General features: G+C 32.6%; 1 protein-coding gene across 1 annotated transcript in view; it reads right to left on the reverse strand.

Moving 5' to 3' along the window:
- The window catches only part of msi (RNA-binding protein musashi), a 579,058-nt gene extending 559,136 nt beyond the window's left edge, over window positions 1-19,922 (reverse strand). Inside the window, exon 1 of the mRNA XM_072531878.1 lies at window positions 19,841-19,922. Within this exon, the coding sequence (XP_072387979.1) occupies window positions 19,841-19,878 (38 nt within the window). The 5' untranslated portion in view covers window positions 19,879-19,922. The remainder of the gene's footprint in view (window positions 1-19,840) is intronic.
- Between the last annotated feature and the right edge of the window lie 1,046 nt (window positions 19,923-20,968).

Genomic DNA, 20,968 nt, shown 5'->3' on the forward strand with positions numbered 1-20,968 from the left:
CAAATTATATATTTCAGCAAATTACAAAATAAGCTGCGATGAGTAAAAAGTAATGAATAAAAAGTACTTTTGTCTTCGACAAATTAATCTCATACCGAGTTGTTGTAATGTAGCATCTATTCATTGATTGCCAATTTATCTAGTGATGTTCAATTAATTGAAAAAAAAATGGCAAAAAATAGACCAGTACACATGGCATTCATAGATTTAAAAAAGGCGTATGACACGGTCCCCAGAAAACAACTATGGAACACGATGAAGGAAATCGGAATAACTCAGAGGTTAATAGAAGCCGTAAAAAACCTTTACAACAGCAACAAGGTAAGAGCTAAAACCGACAATAAATACTCCAACGAATTTAAGACCACAAAAGGCTTATTGAAGGAATGCTCTACATCTGCGACATTGTTCAAGGTATTCCTCGAACAAATATTAAAACCATGGAAAAGGAAATGTGAAGGGATGGGAATACCAATCCGGGACAACTACTTGTACACATTAAGCTTTGCAGATGACCAAGTGGTAACGGCTCAAGATGAAGAAGATATGTGCTATATGCTCCGAAAATTAGAAAAGGAATACACAAAAAATGGACTGGAAATAAATCTAGAAAAGACCGAATATTTAACAACAGAGCAAGAACCAGTGAGAAACTTGGAAATGGACGATAATAGGCAAATTAACGGCAATGACAAATTCAAATATTTAGGATTCATACTCTCAAAAAATGGAACCACCGAGCAAGAGATAACCAACAGATTAGCACAGACAAGAACATGTATTAAGAAATGAACGGGGTACTGTGGGATAGACAGATTACCAGAAATACAAAGAAGAGAATTTATAACACCTTGGTACGCAGTATAATGACCTATGGAGCAGAGAATTGGGTAATAAATAAACGAAACAGGTCCAAAATCACAGCAACTGAACAGAAGCTGCAGAGTGACAAAAGATTTGGTGGATAGCAAAGATTTCGGATTGGAGCCCAATAGGAAGGAAGAAAAGAGGTAGATTCCGAAGGTCATGGAGGGATGAAGTGGACTAGACCATGGAAAGACGAGACCTCAGAGATGGAGAATGGCAGAACAGAAAGGACTGGAGACGTTGGCTGAAAGAAGGAAGGCAGCGACAGCTGTAAAAATCCTTATATAGATAGATAGATGTTGAAGCGGTAATTTAGAGTGATGTTCTTAGTAGACCGGTCTTCATGGTCATTGGTTTTTAGAACTGCTCCAAGTCTAGAAGCTTCAACATCGCATTTCGGTAGACACATGTAAATAACTTTTAAATGTACTAAATCACTCAATACATTAGCGTCCGTTAAAACAACTATGTTATTATATTACCACAGAAAGCATCGAATCGTATTCAGGCATTTTAAATACCATTAATAGGCCCGATCGGAACTGGCCGACCCAGCTCACATAAGATCCTCGTACAAAAAGCGTTTGAAGCGATTGTCGTGTTTATGCTTGCTGTTTAGGCACCAGACGATTGGGCCTACGACGACAAATTATGATAAAAATATGTAACATAATCTATAATTGTAACATATTTTTAAACAAACAACACAATTGCAAACAAGTGCACGGTTGCCCAAATAAATTTAAAAAATTTCGTGAAATTCGAAGAAAAAAAATCACATTTGCATGATTTCTATATCGCCTGATTGTATACAACTTATATATGTGAGATTGTTTTATAACTGATACATAAAAATGAGTTGTTATGACGCTTTACCAGGTTGCAGTAATAGTAATCTTGATAGTGAGTGTTTGGACATTGTTGTTTCACCATTGGAATCGCCATTACTAGAAGAACTGAAATTGATAGAAAAAAAAATTATTATGAATGAAAGGCCTACTCCAACATTGCGTATTGACCAAAAAGATGGGAAAAAGGTGCGTACTTTTAATTGCTCTTGGTATGATGTCTACAAATGGTTGTCTGGAAGTATTACGAAAAACAGACTATATTGTTGGCCGTGTTTGTTATTTTCTAATAAGAAATGTGTATGGAATTGTGAAGGATACTTTAATTTAAATAATATGTCTGCCTCCTTAAAAAAACATTCCAGTTGCAAGGAACATTTAAGTAATTTCCTGTCCTTTAAGGGTGTACAGAAGAGAGCGTTTTCTGTTCGCGATTTTCTAGATGAAAAATCAAAAATCGCAAAAATTAGATACAACGCAGAAGTTAAAATAAACAGAGAAATCATTAAAAAATTAGTTAGGGGGAGTCATGACCCCGTGACCCCGCTCTCTGGATCCATCACTGATTATACATTTTAATTTGCTGGCTTGGCCTACCCAAAATTTTACCACACCAGCCGCCACTGTCTACAAACAGATACTGCTTGAAAAATGCATACTTTCCGAATGACTGGAAACATGCAAAAATTATATCACTGCTGAAGCCAACGACGCACAAGAAAAAAGACCAAGAGGGTTATGATAAATATGCCAATTTTGTTTTTCATACTGTTTCTAAAATAATATACAGTGGCTCACAGCTTAAATGATGCAGTCGCTACAGAAGCTATAAAATTAGCTTTTGTCAGTGGCTCAATATTTCTTAGATAAACATTACATACTCAAATTAAATTACTGTAAGTCTTCTAAAATAGCATAAGCTATTTTTTAGGTTTAAAATATACCATACTTAAATAACAAGAAATATTTAATTATTTTATGTATGATTTTGAGCAGTTTTAATGATGCAGTTAAGCATTTTACAACTTATCAATTTAAAATTTGCGAAGTAGGCGTTGCATTAAATTTATATTGCAGTTATTTTTATGTTGTTTGACATTTCAAAGTATTTAATCGGCAAATAACAAAATATTTAAGAATGGGTCGGGAAACTACGATTAGTGAAAGAGATTTAGAGATGAATATAGCCAAAGCGACATATCCAAAATGATAAATAAATATTCATCATTAGTTTAACATATTATTGAACGTTATCGAAATTGAAATAGTTAAAAATAAATCATGGTTAGATGCAAATAAGATTTTTACCGAACATGAGGAAAGACAGATTGTCAGAGAAATATCAAATAATCATAAAAAAGTGCGAGATAAGGTGAAAACACAATTTGAAAAACGATTTAAGCCCAAAACAATTAGACGGATATTATGAAAGAATAATCTACATGGTTGAACTGCTAGAAATAAATCTTTTATTAGTCAAAGAAATATGGGTATAAGATTGGTGTTCGCCAGGGAGCATATTAACAAAAATTTGAACTTTTGGAATTCAGTAATATTTGATGATGAAACCAAAATAAACTTGTTTGTGTATGGAAAAAAATCGGTGTGAAAAAAGCCGAATAACGAACTAAAATTAAAAAATATGATAGATATGGTAAAGCACAGTGGAGGTGAAGTGATGATGTGGGGGTGTGTGTCGTCTGGAGGAGTAGCTAACATGCATTTTATTGAAGGGAATATAAAAAAATACATGAATTTGGATATAATAAGGCAGCATCTCGCCGCTAGGGCTCAAAAACTAGGTGTCAATAACAATTACCGGTTTTGTCAGGACAACGATCGAAAATACACGTCATATCGGGTTCGTACTTGGTTCCTTTATAATTGCCAAAATGTGAATAAAACACCAGCCTTGTCACCAGGTTTAAATGTTATTGGAAATTTGTGGTGGGCATTAAAAAATAAAGTAAATCGTCTCCCAATATCACATAGAAATAAATTGGAAGTAAAAATTACTGAAGCTTAGGACACAATTTCACAAAAAATATATTTTTTTACAATATATATTTAATTTAAGTAACAATAAATATTTAATTATTTCACAAAAATAATTAAATATTTATTGTTACTTAAGTATGGTCAATAAGTAGCTTATGCTATTTTAGAAGAATTATAGTAATTTAATTTCAGTCTGTAGGTTTTTTTTTGTAATAAATATTGAGCCACTGACACGAGCTAGTTTGCATCATTTAAGTTGTGAGCCACTGTATGTTGTTAAACTATTTTTTTATTGTTATACATGACTATTAAATAAGCTTTACCATCGATGCCATATCTAACAATATTGACCAATTATTTGTCAATATTGCTATTGTATAAAATATCTATTTATTCTATAAAATAAAGTACTATATTTTCAAAAATATTAAATACAGGCGGGCGGCTTACCCTCACAAAAATAACTGTAACCTATAACTCGTTGGCTACGAAGCAAATTTGGTACCAAAATGTTTATAATCTTTGTAAGGTTTGTAATAAAATTATACACAACTTTCTTTTCTTAATAACATTTTTGATCATAATAAATATGATTTCCTAATAAAAATTATTATAACTTTTTGACAATTCAGTTTGGAAATTCGAAACTTTCCACAAAACTTCTCATTTTGTTTATAATCAAAATTAAGAACTGAGACATACTAAATTTTTTGCGAAAATATCCATAGTATATAGTTTTACAATTAGAAATCGAAATATTTAAACCAAGCCGAGATATAAAGAGTTAGAGCTAGAGTTATATTCAAAATTTTATTAAAATTATAAAATCAAAAGTTTTGATTTTTTCCTATTTATTTACATATTTCCCCTCTTCAATTAAAACATTTTACTAAAAAAAGTTCTGCAGATTTTTACTACGAATATTTCGGTACAAAATTTGGCCGCTAGCCAGAGAGTTATGGGTTTATCGAAAACTAACGCACTTTTTGGGCGTTCGGTGCTCGCCTAATAATAGCTCGGGGATTCTCTCGGGACTGTGACAAATCCGGGTATCTGAAAATTTTTTTAGTTATTATTGTAGGCCTATATAAAGAAAACCCTTCGTTTTCTGCAGAGATTTCGGCGTCTTTTTACAAAAGTTATAAAATTAATTTGTTGCATTGAAAACTGCATATTAAGGCAAAATCGTTAAATGTTTAAAACTATTATAAAAATCAACACAGATATTCGTTATTGTACCGAGAGAGTTGTGTATTGTGGTTCTCAACAAACCGTTAACATTTCAGATCAATCCATCAGTTAGTTTAAAAGTTAGTCTATTTGTTTTTCCTAGAAACTTTTTTTGTAATAACATTAGTTAGAAAATAATGAAGATACCAAATTTTCAAACCATACCAAATGAAGGTATTAGAGTTAAACTATCAATATGAATAAACTATTGCCCGTAGAAAAAATCTATGGCTATTCAGAAAGCCGATAAATTTTACACAAATTTGAAAGAAATAAAAAGTTATACTGGGACAATTAGATAATAAGTAGGAATTATTTTTTTAATTCTCAGCTAATTTGTTTAAAATCGCGGTTTCTGATCACATACTAATGATCATGAATTTAAGAGAACCTATCACAAAGGTCAGAGAACAGAGAATATCATGTAAAAAATATGACTTCGCCAAACTAAGGAACAAAGACAACTTTCGGGCTGAGGTAACAGGAAAACTATTTCAAAGCAAAAATCAAGGTCACATCGACATGGAGTGTAGAATATAAGAAGAAGCTATAAAGGAAGCAGCTTTGTGTGGTTCTGAAATATTAACCTCAGAAGAGGCAGTAACTTGACTAAAAGAAAACAGTAAAAATCAACACTACCAAAACCAGCTAAAAGCAATAAAAAAGATCAACTTTGCCAAGCAGCACAGATTTACAACCTGCATCTTCACCTTGTATGAATTCCGACAATTCTGAAGAGTTTTGGCATGCGTTTGAAGATGATAACATTAAATATATTGACCAAACTCTAACTTCTAATTCTTGGGTACTAGTAAGATATTGCACCAAAAAACTAATAAAACATTTTGTTGGAATGGTTGCAGAGTCATGCGATAATGTTTAGACAGCAAAGTTCACACGATTTGCAAAAAAACGCGTTTTCCTGACCAGTAATGTAGGACATTAACACTGTAGACCAAAGTGATATCGTCCTGGTTTTGCCAGAACCAACTGTCATTAGACGCGGTTCTTTTATATTCTTAGTTTCTTTTAAAGGTTACATTGGATCTTATTAATTGATTTTTTAATTTCAATATTTGTTGTATTTAACTACCAATAAAGTATGTTTTTTTTGCTAATTAATTTTTTTGAATATTTTTTTTCTTAACGATCAATCCTTATACTTTAAATTTTGTACTTTTGACATGTAACGTTTTAAATAATGTACTTATAGGTTGGTATAAGGAATTATACCATTCGCTCCAAACTTCGAAGTAATTTTTTTTAATGACTTCGAAGTACATATGATAAACTGATATAATTAAAAAAAAAATGCGTAGCATTTTTCAAAAAAAGTTTCGTATATTATGAAAGATAAGATCGATTAACCCGGCGTCACCCAGGTGGGGTCTAATGGTAACCCCAACACACTTAGAACTAGCATAATTCTATGGTTAATACACAGATGTTTTGTTGGTTGCCTATAGCTTCCTAAAGCATGTTGCTGTTGGGTATTCTGAACCAATTTCAGTTCGTCTAAGTTGATCGTCAAAGTGAGTACTACAATCCGATTAGACCCCACCTGGGTGACGAAGACGCAATTTTAATTCGCAAGGTAACTAAGACAATTTTAATTCGTGGCGTTATTTGTTGTACATATAAACTTTTTTCTCTAGAATGAATTACGAGAAAGAACAAGCCAAACTATTGGCACTTTGGCAGGAACTCGAAGATGATGAGTACGAAATTATGGACTCCGACGAATAAACGAAACATAAGTAATCATTTCGATGGTGAACAAAATAAAGAAATTGAGGAACTAGAAGTATTGGAATCTGAAAATAAGCAAAAAGAAGATAAATAATATCCTTATTATTTAGGTAGGGATTCTAAAACAAAATGAAGAAAACACCATAGTAATAAAGCAGTTAGAACGAGGGAAAAGAACATAATTTCGAACTTACCAGGATCCAAAACATATGCTAAAAATGCTAATACTCTTTTAGATTGCTGGCTTCTTTTTTTATGAAGGAATGCTTGAAGGTATCACGGTCTGCACCAATAATTGATAGATAAAAACGCGTTAGCCTACAAAGATAAAGCATATTGTAGCAGGACCAATATTGTTGAAATAAAGGCATTATTGGGCCTCCTCTACCTATCGGGTGTTTATAGAAATGGTCATCGTAATATAAAAGACCTTTGGCGAACAAATGGTATAGAAATCAATATATTTCATTCAGTGATGGCACTCAATAGATTTACATTTTTATTGCAGTGCTTACGTTTCGATAATGTAGACAATCGACAAGAAAGGCAACAGTCTGATAAGTTGGCTTCTATTAGGGCAGTTTTTGAAAAATTTGTCGCAAATCGTCAACAAGCTTACTCATCAGGACAGTACTTGACTATTGACTAGAAGTTAGAGTCTTTTCGTGGACGTTGCTTATTCCGGCAGTATATTCCGAACAAGCCCGCGTAATACGGAATAAAAATTCAGGCCCTAGTAGACTCTCGTACTTTTTATGTTTTTAATATGAAAATTTAGGCAGGGACCCAGCCAGATGGGCCGTACCAAATAAGCAATAAACCTATTGATATTGTCCAAAGACTGATTTGCAAGCACCAATTTCTGGTAAAAATCGAAATATCACTTTCGACAATTGGTATACCTCTTACGAACTTATGAAAATTTTGCGAGAACAACATAGTTTAACTTCAGCAGGAACTTTGAGGAAAAACAAGCGAGAGATGCTCCCAGAATTTATACAGATTAAGAACAGAAAACCACAGTCCCCGGTATTTGGATTTAAGGAACATATAACTATGGTATTCTTTGTACCAAAAAAAGGGAAAAACGTGATTTTATTATCATCACTTCATTACAATGATGAAATAGATAAATCTACCGGCGATAAACTTTTACCAGAAATAATAAGTTTCTATACCTTTACAAAAGGATGGGTTGATACGGTGGATGAGTTGAAAGGAAGTTACAGTGTAGCTCGTAATTGTAGAAGGTGGCCACTAAGAATATTTTTTTCACTAATGAACACAGCTGGAATCAACAGCCAGGTAATATACAGAACAAACACTAATGACTATTCAAAGAAACGTCGTATATTCCTGGAAGATCTGGGATTAGCATTAGTTACGAAAATTATGCAATTAGTTACGCGACTTACAAAACATTTACGATCCAAAATAGTTCAAGTTTTGGGAGAAAGTGACCAAGCCCCACCGAAAAAGCAACGTACGGGACGTGGACGGTTTCAAAAGTGTTCAAGAAAATCTGACCGGAAAACTAAACAAACGTGCGATCAACGCTAAAATTTTTATTGTTTAGATCACCTTCATCGCATTTGCAACGAATGTATCCAGTTCCGGGACTCCTAACTTTTTTCAAGCTTGGATATCCAATGTCATGCTTTTTTATATTTTTATTTGAACCTTTTGAAAAATTTTTTTTGGAAAATCTCTTATTTTGAATCATTATCTTTTGTTTGTGAATTTTTTATGTATCTAGTGTTTTTTGTTTGTAGGAATTTTATTATTTTGTAAATTTTACCTAATACGCGGTCAAATTCAATCCAGTGGTAAAAACTGCTGTTATTTATAAAAACATAGTCAAATAAGATATTTAAAAAAATAAATTCGTGTTCGAAATGTTTGTTGAGTTTTCCAATCAATTTTAAATGGGGTCAATAATACCCCACTTGGGTTATTATACACACCATTTCACACATTTTTCACCTGGCTGACGCCGGGTTAATAACTATATTTGAAGTATTGCGTATTTTTTGTTTTATCATTGTTCCATTAAAAATGCAAGTTTACCCGTATGAAAGTGAACTATTTAAAAATTATATTACATTTACCCCACTTCACCTTACCTGGATTTGTCACAGTCCCGAACGGAGTCTTTTTTTTTCGCTTATTTTCCTATACTATAAGTCACATTGTAATATTAAACAAAGTGAGCTGAACTATCAGTACTTACTATAATTCATACTTAGTTTATACTTACTATTCATCAGTACTTACTATATAATAAACATTTGTGTTTTGAACTTTCGAAATCAGTACAGTACAGAAAAAATACTCTCAAAGTTTCAAACTTACATAATATTATTTTTTTCATAATGAAAAAAGATAAGAATATCCTGATATATATGAAAAATATAATGAATTGGCTTTTGTTTATGTTTACCAATTTCTTTTATGAGCGTTAGGACACCAATTTAATATTAACTTGAAAATCGTATATTCTCAATTATAATCTCATCACATACAAAAGATACTGGTTTTAAATATTAAATTTTAAAGTGTTATAGTTGTAACTTAATCTGCTGAGGGACATGTTATATTAAATTTAAACTGTGTATATATAATTATTAATAAAACAATGCCAACTGTTTTTGAACTATTACCCGGCTGTAGAATAAATAATACTGTTTGAGAATAAATATTTGCATGAAAATAAGAAGAAACACCCGTGTTTACTCGTGCAATAAATTACCTGAACCGGTTGGGAAAATTTCATTGCTATGATGAATACGAATATTGGTATGTAGTGTATTATGGTAAAACGTTTGAACGTTCGTCACGGTTAATACAGCGTAAAAGGTGAATTCTTGTTTTGAATTCTTGCATAAACAAAAAAGTTTGTAAAATGTTTTGATATAATTGAAATTATTATATTTTCTAATAAAAACGAGAAACGTTAAACTCGGATTGAAATAATAATTATGTTTTACATTTATTGCAAAAAACAGTTCAAATTAATGAAAACAACCATGACTTCAGGAAAGCTTCATAGTCCAATCGTCAGAGATTTGACCTCTAAAAATCATACGAAACCAGCTGAATTTAGCCGAGAATGACACTTGTTGGGACACCAAAAAGATGCAAAAACGTTCTTTTTAAACTTACTCCTCGTAGGGGGGTGGACGAAAACCATAGATTTACCAAGAATCTGGATGTCATAGAAAAAATGTTAAATGTTGAATGAATTTTTATATCAGCCCAAGTATACAGGGTGTTTCAAAAAGGTATGTTATAAATTAAATCACGCATTCCGGGGACAAAAATAAATTGATTGAATCCAACTTACCTTAGTACAAAAGTGTACATAAAAAAAGATACAGCCCTTTGAAATTACAACATAAAAATTGTTTTTTTGCATTATCTCCTAAACTACTTGACATTTTGTAATAAACATGGATATGTTACTTTCTTGTTCTGAAAGCATTTTTCATACAAAAGAAACAACAAAATCTAAGAGCATAGAAAAATTTTAAGAAGGGTGTGCAGCCCTAAATTCCCCCAAACTTTTGAGTACGTTTAAATCAAATGAATTTTGTGGCATAATTAGTTTAACACATTATTTTTAAAACTTTTTTGCCTCTTATCACTTTTTCGAAAAACCAGTTTCTTCCTAGTTGGCCATAAAATTACAATTAGTTTCTACGTATACAATAATTACAAACAGTTCCATCAATAATAGTCAATAATTTGAAGCTATCATTTATTGTGTGAATAGGATTAATATTAAAAATTTTAATATTACAATGGCCTACACATTTCAGGAAATGGCAGATATGCATTTAACTTTGGGTAAGTTGGATCAGAAATACACCCGATAGACGATTACTTCTGACCATTGATCGTCGTTTACGGGAAACGGGTACATTCCAACCGCAAGTTGCTGGCAATAGTGCTCGTCCAATACTGGATGCAACTGATGAAGAAATTTTAGAAATCGTTGAAGAAGTCCCTGGAACAAGTACAAGGGTAATAGCTGCTCAACTAAATGTTCCTCACGTAAGGGTTTGGAGGAGTTTGAAGGATCAGCTGCTTAAACTCTATCACTTAACAACGGTTCAATAGTTATTGGTTGAAGATTATCCTAAAAGGATTGGATTTTGCGATTGGTTGTTAATGGAAAACACTCAAAATGTTAATTGTATTAGAAATATTTTGTTTACCGATGAGGCTACCTTCAGTAGAAATGGAATAACAAACCATCATAACGAGCACATTTGGGCCGACGAAAATCCTCACGCCAAAAAAAGACTTATCACCAAAGGACTTTCAAAGTTAATATTTGGGCAGGAATTGTGCATAATATTCTAATAGGCCCAGTATTTCTTCCTAACAATTTAAATGGTGACAGTTGTTTGCAGTTCTTGGCAAACGATTTACAGGAGTATTTGGAAAAGGTGAATATTGCAATAAGGCAAAATATGTGGTTTCTACAAGATGGCGCTCCACCGCATTACAGTAATGAAATCCGGGAATACCTTTGCAGGCAGTATCCTGGTCGATGGATTGGAAGGGGTCGTGACGCACCTATTTCTTGGCTACCCAGAAGTCCATGTCTTAATCCCATGGACTTTTGCCTTTGGGGGTTTATAAAAGAGATTTTATTTTGTAACAATAGAGGAAAAACAACAATTGAGGGTTAGAATAATTGAAGCTGCAAATCAATTTTATCAGAAAAATATGATTTTTCAGCGCATTCGGTTTTCCTTATTAAAACGATACCGAATATGTATTAAAGAAAATGGGGGTCATCTTGAATATTTATTGTAATATTATATTTATAGAGGTTATAGACATTTTTTGTACTTGTTAATTCATTTAAGTCATTTATTTAGTTTCACGTAATTTTTTAAAGGTCAATGAAAAGGGCCGTAACTTAATAAAAACTGTTTTTTGAAAAAGTGATAGGAGGCAGAAAAATTTTAAAAATAATGTGTTAAACTAATGATGTCACAAAATTCATTTGATTTGAACGTACTCAAAAGTTTGGGGGGATTTAGGGCTGCACACTCCCCTTAAAATTTTTCTGTGCGCTTAGATTCTGTTGTTTGTTTTGCATGAAAAATGCTTTCAGAACAAGAAAGTAACGTGCTTATTTTTATTACAAAATATCAAGTAGTTTAGGAAATAATGCAAAAAAACAATTTTTATTTTGTAACTTCAAAGGGCTGTATCTTGTTTTGTGTACACTTTTGTACTAAAGCAAGTTGGATTCAATCAATTTATTTTTGGAATGCGTGATTTAATTTATGACATACCTTTTTGAAACACCCTGTATATAGTATCTTCCCTTTTGTTCTAGTAGTATCGATTTTTGTGTTTATCATTTTCTCATTTTTTATGTGTGTTTTTCCATATATTATTAATTTACTATAATTTATTTTAACACTTTTACTGTCACTTATTTCTTCATTGGCGACTTGTCTTATTTTTTTTTTTAATTTATAATTCTTCTTTGATTCTATTATTATTTATATACAATATCTTTAATGCTTTAGTTTAGATTTATTTTACATGACCTTGTATTTTTTAAGCTGGTTTTGTAGTTTAACCAAACATGTTTTTTCTCCCCATTATTGCGTAGTCTATTTGAACATTGATGGAAATTTGTTTTCTTACGAAGTTTGCTACAGCTTGTTTCAGCACATTTTTACCGATTGCATCTATTGGCAAACATTATACTATTACATCGTTGGCTTTTCTTTAGTTTTTTAGTCTTTTCAGAGACGTAAATTCGTGTCATTTAACTCTTTCCTCATTTCTTCCTTCTTCTTTTTCTTTTGGATTTCTTTGGTTTACTTATTTAATTTTTTCCAATTCTTCCTTGAAGGTCATTTAGTTATTCCCAGTACTTTCTCCGTTCCTTCTTTATCTCTTTCACTTACGTTGTTACATTTTTTGTTTCTTCGGCTAAGTCCTGCATCATTTTGATTATTTGAACAAACTTATTATTTTGATTATGTGTTTTGTTGTTAGGTAATCTAGCCTGTTCTTACTTTTCCAAACAATCCCTCCCCTTATTCTCTGGTCCTCTTCCTATTATCTTCTGATACGTAGTCGTTCAAATCTATTTTGTATTATTTTGTATCTTGTAAAATACAAATATTAGTAAATTAAACAAATATATTTATCCTACGACAAATAATTGAAAAGCGTGTCGAAAGAAGTAGAGAGACCCATTTGGTATTTATAGACCTTGAGAAAGCATATGATAGTGTCCCGTTAAAGAAAATGTTTGAGGTCCTCGAAAGGTCCGGATTGGATTCGACGTATATCCGAGCGATATATAAATTGTACGAAAATGCAGTTAGTTGTGTAAAAATTGGAACCAGAACCTCAAATGAATTTAAAGTCACTAAAGGCCTAAAGCAAGGATGCTGTTTGTCACCGACACTCTTTAAAATATACGTTCAAGAAGCATTGAGGAATTGGAGAAATAAATGTAGATTTATGGGCATCGAAGTGGGACAAGAAACTCTGTATACATTGTTATTTGCAGATGATCAGGTGGTGGTTGCAACCGATGAGGAAGATATAAATTATATCAATCGAAAATTATTTGAGGAATATGCCAAATGGGGGCTTACTGTAAACATAAGCAAAACAGAATATTTAAAAATTGGAGGAAATACCACAGATCTGAGGCTTGAAAACGCAGTTATAAAAGGCTGCAACCAGTATAAATATCTAGGAAGCATCATATCAGCAAATGGCAGAGTTAAGATAGATGTACAAAACCGAATAACCCAAGGGAAAAAATGCATCCGAATACTGAATTCATTACTGTGGTCTAATAAAATAAAGATGCATACCAAACTTCGCCTATACAGAGCAATTGTAGAACCAATTACCACATATGGTGCTGAATGTTGGACGATGACAAAGAATGAACGAGATAAAGTAGACGTTGTGGAAATGGATTATCTTAGAAGGTCATGTCGAGTATCGAGAATGGAAAGAATCAGGAATGAGGAAATACGAAACCGTACAGGAATTAGAGATACTCTTTCAGATAGAATACAAGGAAGGCAATTACAATGGTATGGTCACGTGATGAGAATGGAGGAGGAGCGGTGGCCAAAGAAAGCCTTAATGTATGTTCCGCCAGAAAGAAGGAAAAGGGGAAGACCACCAAATTCCTGGAGAAGAGAAATTACAAAAACAATGCAATCTAGAGGCTTAAAAGAGGAAGATTAGAGAGATAGGAAAAGATGGAGGCTGTAATGCGGGAAGCGGCAATCGCCGTAGGACCCCCGTTATATGATGATGATAATTTTTTTTATACAAATTTTGTTTTGGTGAAAAATTCTTCTAATAATTTAATTTTATCTGACGCATTTATATTGACAATTCAGACATATTCAGACATATGATATTGACAATACTGTTGAGTTGCGTTCCTGGGACGACTTTACTTATAAGATAGTTCATTCGATTACATGAAATCAACTTTAACTTGAGAATATCCGTCAGAAAAAATCATAACATGTAATTCGTCTTTAAAAAGACAAACATATGCCATGATGACAGTAAAAATCTCCTGTTAGTGATTGCATAGTAAATTATGAGGGAAAAACCTGGAAAAAAAACCTCAGAATACTGTCCCGACATGGTAAGTATTTGGTCGTGCATTTAGTTTACTTTCAATAAACACCAAATTCTGATTTTATATGTTTGTTATTTAAAAAACATAAATGATGTATCCTCTATGTTTCTGGCTTATTAATACTGGTATTTTCCGTTTAATAACTTCCTTTTTTATTATGAGTAACCAGATCCTACTACATTCTGCTGAGTAATTTGCGACAGAATCGGTCTCATTTAGCATAATTAGAGCCGCTTCTTTGATTTTTTTCTTTTTACCATCCGTTTTCATACATCATTTATGTTTTTTAAATAGCAAACATATAAAATTAGAATTTGGTGTTTATTGAAAGTAAACTAAATCCACGACCAAATACTTACCATGTCGGGATAGTATTATGATATTTTTGTTCCTGGTTTTTCTCCCTTAATTTACTATGGATTCACTAATAGGAGATTTTAACTGTCATCATGGCATGTGTTTGTTTTTTAAAGACAAATTACATCCTATGATTTTTTCTGACGAATATTCTTAAGTTAAAGTTGATTTCATGTAATCGAATGAACTATCTTACAAGTAAAGTTGTCCCAGGAACGCAACTCTAGGGAAGTCGTCCACTTTAAAATGTATAATGTTTGTCTAAATTATCAATATAAATAAGTCAGATAAAATTAAATTATTAGAAGAATTTTTCACCAAGTAACAAAAAAGCAAAATTTGTTTAATTTACTAATGTTTGTATTTTGAGAACGATTTACGAAGTGGAAATTGAAACGTTAATAAACTTACTTTAACCTTTAATTGTGGCTTATTCCCATTTAAATAGGAATTGTACTTACAGATAATTAACCTGATTTTTGGCTCATTTCATGGTCAATTACACTTTCTTGCTTTCTGATCACTCTGACGCTCAAGAAACTTTTTCTTTTTCTTCACGTGTCATATCAGAGTTAACCAACGTTGGTGATCACCATTGTAAAAGTTTTTCGATCTTCTGCCACATGAAATAATTATCCTGCATTTGATATCTCAGTCCATTTACGAATTTTTTTGAACAAAAAACAGTTGTCTTCCTACACCTCTACGGCCTTCTATTTTGCATTTAAGGATCAGTTGTAATATTCTATATAGATTTCCCCTCACTATAGGCCCTTTCTTCTTATTGTAGTGCCTATCTGTTTCGGATGTTAGCGAACATCATGGCAATCTCTATTTCGCACACTGCTGCTCTAAAATGATTTGTGATTGTTGTTTTACCTTGAAAATCCTTTGCCTTCCTGGTTCTCGTTTTTCTTCTACTTTTCTTTGTAGAAATATCCGTTTTTCCAAAATGTAAAGCTATTTGACCGTGGTATTTGATTTTGGGTGGGACCGTGGTATTTGATTTTTAACAGCTCTTTTTCTTTTTGAATTCTTAATAAAACGTCCTGTTTAGGAACGTGATCGGTATAGGGTAATTTCCATGATTTTACGATAAAGTCACATTTCGAAAGCCTCAATTTTCTTGCAGGTAGCGTCTGTGAGAGTCTACGACTCAACTGCGTACCATATTGTAGGAAAGATATAGCATCGTAGTAACATGAGTTTCATGTGTACTGATAAATCATGGAATTTGGATAGCTTAGCCATTTTTTGAAATGCAGATCTTGCTTTCTCTATCCCACCCTATCCTATTTAATGTTATTGAAACATTCTTCGTTAATTCGAATGCCGGCTTCAACTTCCTCTACTTCTTGAAAAATTTCCTCAGAGTTTATGTTAAACTGCAGTTGTGATAGTATACATCCCTGTCGGACCCCACCTTTGATTTTGATATTATAGAATTCTCCTGCCTCTGTAAGAATAGACGATGTTTGATATCAGTAAAGATTGCTGATCATTCTTAGATCACAGGTGTTAATTTTTTCTTCGCATAGTATATATGTCCTTCTTCTTCTTATGGTGCCGTGCACCTATAGTGCGTTGGCGAATTATCTTAAGGTCAGACGTCTGTCTTTTGCGGCATGCAAAAGTTCGCCAGTGTTAGTTACGCCTGTCCAGTTCTTTATATTTCGCAGCCACGACATTTGTTTGCGACCTACTCCTCTCTTGCCCTCAATCTTTCCTTGGATAATTAGTTGAGGGATTGCGTATTTTTCCCCTCTCAGGATGTGGCTCAGGTATCCAATCTTTCGTGCCTTGATCAAGCTCTTCTTAGGACTTCCTCGTTTCTCACCCTATCTGTCCATGGTATGCGGAACATTCTTCGCAAGGTCCACATTTCGAAGGCTTCCAACTTGTTAATGGAAGATATTTTCAACGTCCATGTCTCCATGCCGTATAACAATATGGACCATACATAGCACTTAACCATTCTGTAACGGAGATTGAAGGAAAGATTGCGGTTACAAAGTAGCGGTTTAAATTTAAGAAAAGCTTGTCTTGCTTGTTCAGTACGGCATTTTATTTCTTGTTGAGGATCCCATTGGTCATTCACCATCATTCCCAAGTATTTGAATGTTTTCACTTGCTCGATTGGAGCATTATCAACGTGCAGTTGTACTCTGAAAAATGCGCCCTTTCTTATTGTCATGCATTTTGTTTTTCCGTCATTTATCTTCAGGCCATATGTTTTTCCTGTGGTGTTTATTTTATTTAGTATCAACTGCATATCATGTTCGTTATCTGTGATTATTGCGGTGTCGTCAGCGTAACGAATGTTATTTATCGGGTACCCGTTGACCTTTATACCACAATCAGTGCCTTCAAGTGCCTCTGCAAAAACATTCTCCACATAGAGGTTGAACAGCATAGGAGACAAAATACACCCCTGTCGCACCCCTCGTAAAATTTCGAATTCCTCTGTGTTTGTTGATTTGTTCAGCCTCACACGTGCCTTTTGGTTCCAATAGAGATTCTGGATGACTCTTATATCTTTCTCATCAATATCAGCATTGTGTAGCATTTTTATTATTTCATCGTGTTTTACGGTGTCAAAAGCTTTTTCGTAGTCGAGGAATGTGATGACTATATCTTTTCGTTGGTCCATACAGTTTTGTACCAGGGTATTCAAGCAGAATGATGCTTCGCGCGCCCCGAGTCCCTTCTTGAAACCAAATTGTGTCTCGCCGCTCAGCTCTTCTAGTTTTCTGAACATTCTTGTGTGGAGTATGCGAAGAAATATTTTAAGTAAATGACTCATCAAGCTAATCAGTCTGTGGTCCTTGCACCTTGTCGCTCTTTGTGATTTAGGGATCATTATAAAGGTTGAACAAAGCCAATCCGTTGGAATGTGGCCGGTGTCATATATGGCATTGAAGATTGTTACCAGAGTGTCGATGTTGTCATCATCCAACAGTTTTAGGGCTTCCGTAGTAATGCCATCCGGTCCAGGGGCCTTGCCCAGTTTTGCTATTTTTATAGCGTACTCCACCTCGGCGCGAATAATCAGAGGACCGGACAAAGTTTCTGTAGATAGGTTAGTAGTTGGCAGATTCGGTCTGTTGTCTGCAAAGAGGGACGAAGCATAATCTGTCCAGATTTTAGCTAGTTCTTCCTGGGTATGTACGTAGTCGCCTTGATCATTTTTCAGGTTTGTCTCTATATGTCCTTTGATGTATAATTTTTAGAAATAACTTTGAAATGTGGCTCATTAAGCTGATGGTCCGGAAATCATTGCAGGATACGGATTTTGTTTTCTTTGGTAGATCAATAAACTTCAGCCATAATCTTGGTATTACCCCGTTTAAACATATGTCATTGAATATTTTTCTTAGTGGTTGAGTACCGTCGGAGTTAAATAGCTTTAGGGGTTCAGCATATTGTATTTGCCATGATAGCTTTATTAAAGACGTCATCAGGGACCTCTAATGCAGTGGTTTCTCGTTGCTTTCTGCATTCTGATAGCTTTGACCACTTTCTTGGTCCTTTGACCACTTTCTTGGTTCTTCCGCCTTCGAGACCAATTTTTCAATCTCAGAACACCAAATTCCCCTTTCACTTACTAGCTTATCCGACCGAAGCCGTTTGACAGTAAATAATGGATTACTTATTTTATAAATAATTTTGGTAAATATTACGAACACTAATAAACACGTCTTACTAATTCAATTAGAAATTGGCATGTTCATAAGGATATAAAACTTTTCTTATGGACATTTTTCAAAAAAGCATTTTCATACTATTTTCTTGCTACAACTAACAAAGCTATTTTTGAAGAAACCTCAACTGAACTAAAAAGAAAGAAAAAAGAACAAAAAAGGAGAATAGGTTTGTGATGGCAACTCGAGATCAATATTAACAAAGTTTTTAAAAATACAAACGAAAAATGAATGGCTTAAAATAAGCTACAAAAATATGTAGAATTTTTACTGAAAAAGAAACTCGTCCAAAAACCCAATATTGACAGAAAAATAAATGATCTCGTTTATATTTTTGTGCCTGAATAATGATAATATTTTTTATAAAAATACAAATTTACTTCGTATAAAAGCATTAAATGTAGTGTATATTAAAATATTGTAACAATGAAGTTAATGAACATGAAAAATTAGAGTATTTTTAAATTTATCTTCAAAACAAAATTTGCTTTTACGTTTTTATTTTAAAATGTATAAATGTATAAGTAAATAAATTACTTTTTAAACTCATACACAAATTCGTATTCATATGCAATTAAAATATCTAATTCAGTTCAAGTAAATTAAATAACGCATACTAAAATTTAATTTTATACCAAATGATTTTCAGGGGAGGTGGAGATTAAGATAAACCGAAGGGGAAAACAATAAATTTGTCGTTTTTTGCGGTTTAAAAGACCAGAATATTTTCGGATCAGTTTTTTTTTCTGTTCACTAGATGGACCAATAATAATAGTCATTACCTACCTATTATTGTGTAATCCTATAAAGTGATCGATATAGGCTTTATATCACTTGTAATTAGAAGATGTAAAAATGTAAAAGAAGTCGCAGAAAGAACTCAATTCTTTGTATAATACTGCATATTAATTGGTTAGAATTATACAACTAATATAATAATATAATACAAAATAGGTTGGCAATCATCTATTGTGATTTATTTGTGTTTTCTAATATGCGACTAAAAGTCCGCATCTAGCAATAACAGGGTTGTGATCAGCAGACACATTAGGGCAATTTATTGTGTGATATGGCCTTACTATTAAAATACCCTATTATCAAAAATAAAACAACATTAAGTTGACCTAAATTATAATACTATCGTAGATACATGTCATTATTATGTTCAATTATTGAGAAACTAGTTATAAATATTTTTAAGATTTAGAATTATTTTTTTTTATTTCAATAGTTAAAATTTAAATAGAATAAAAATCTAATATGTTCTCCCTTAAATTATTTTTTATCGCCACGAGGCAACTACAAATCTGTAAAAGCTTAATCCCCAAAATGAACCGAACATGATATCGACAGATAAATTGCGTTTAGAGGCTTATAAGTAAACCATCAAGAATGAATGACTAGTATAGAGAGCATATAGTGATACTCACCAGTCTAGTTTGACGTTTGAATAAACAGTGACAGCCATTGGAATGCCGAGTATGGTCCCTGATCAATCCTGAAACCAATCAAAGACAGGATATCGTCAGTCATGTGTTTAGAATTGTCAAGAGTGATATGGGAGACGGGAAAATATGATTTGGGATGTAAAGGTCTCTAGTGGATTGGATAAGCTTAAATTCATATTCCTAACTCGCATTTGTTATTGAATAAAGTAATTTGTCGTAAGTAGCTAATATAAATAAATAAATTTGAATAAAAAAAACCAAATACAAATAGTAAAAATTTGTTAAACAATGTGAGTTAAGATTAAAATCTTTTTTATTTGAAAAATAAAAAAAATAACAAAACTACAAACTACATACATATCAGGTTCCATTTATAACATACGGGAAGATCTAACAACAAGAAAAAGGTCGTTGCCGGAACAAGTTATTTTCAAAAATGGATAAGGATCTAATAGGACATAAATAAAAAGTTTTTTAAGTTTTAATATATTACGTATTCTTCGTTCACAAATTGTTGAGAGCACGAAATGTGCCTCAAACTCATAAAACGGTCGTAAATCATAGGCGTTCCTAAGGAGTTTATTAATTAAATAATGATATAATGTTTTAATCCTGTTATATATAATATTGATAATATTTTAATACTAATATATTTAGTAAAAAAACAATTAAAACTTTCACGACTAATGTTGGTTATTATATTATATTAATACAAATAAGAATTTAACCATTAACAATTTTGTAAATAAGAATACCTTATTTCTTTGGATATTTCAATACTAATCTTCTCGTTTAATCACTTTACTAGAAAACCTGAAATTCATATCCCAAGGTACTAAAGGTACTATTCGTTGCAAGATAATTAGGATGGAATTCCCCAGATTTTTAATAATATAATTATATTCGAAACTTAACTTGAAAGGGTGAAGTTATTACGAACGAAAACAATTTTTTTTGTTTAGTACGTTTTTAATCGCATGTAATTTACGGCTCGTCGGTGTTTGCGCGTATACGGCAGTAATTAGAGTCTCGAATATTTTTTTTGCGAATTATATGCATTGCATGAGTGATTTTTTATTCCATATACCTACGAACATATACGTACCTTTC

Source organism: Diabrotica undecimpunctata, chromosome 5 (assembly GCF_040954645.1).
Source record: "Diabrotica undecimpunctata isolate CICGRU chromosome 5, icDiaUnde3, whole genome shotgun sequence".
NCBI lineage: Eukaryota > Metazoa > Arthropoda > Insecta > Coleoptera > Chrysomelidae > Diabrotica > Diabrotica undecimpunctata.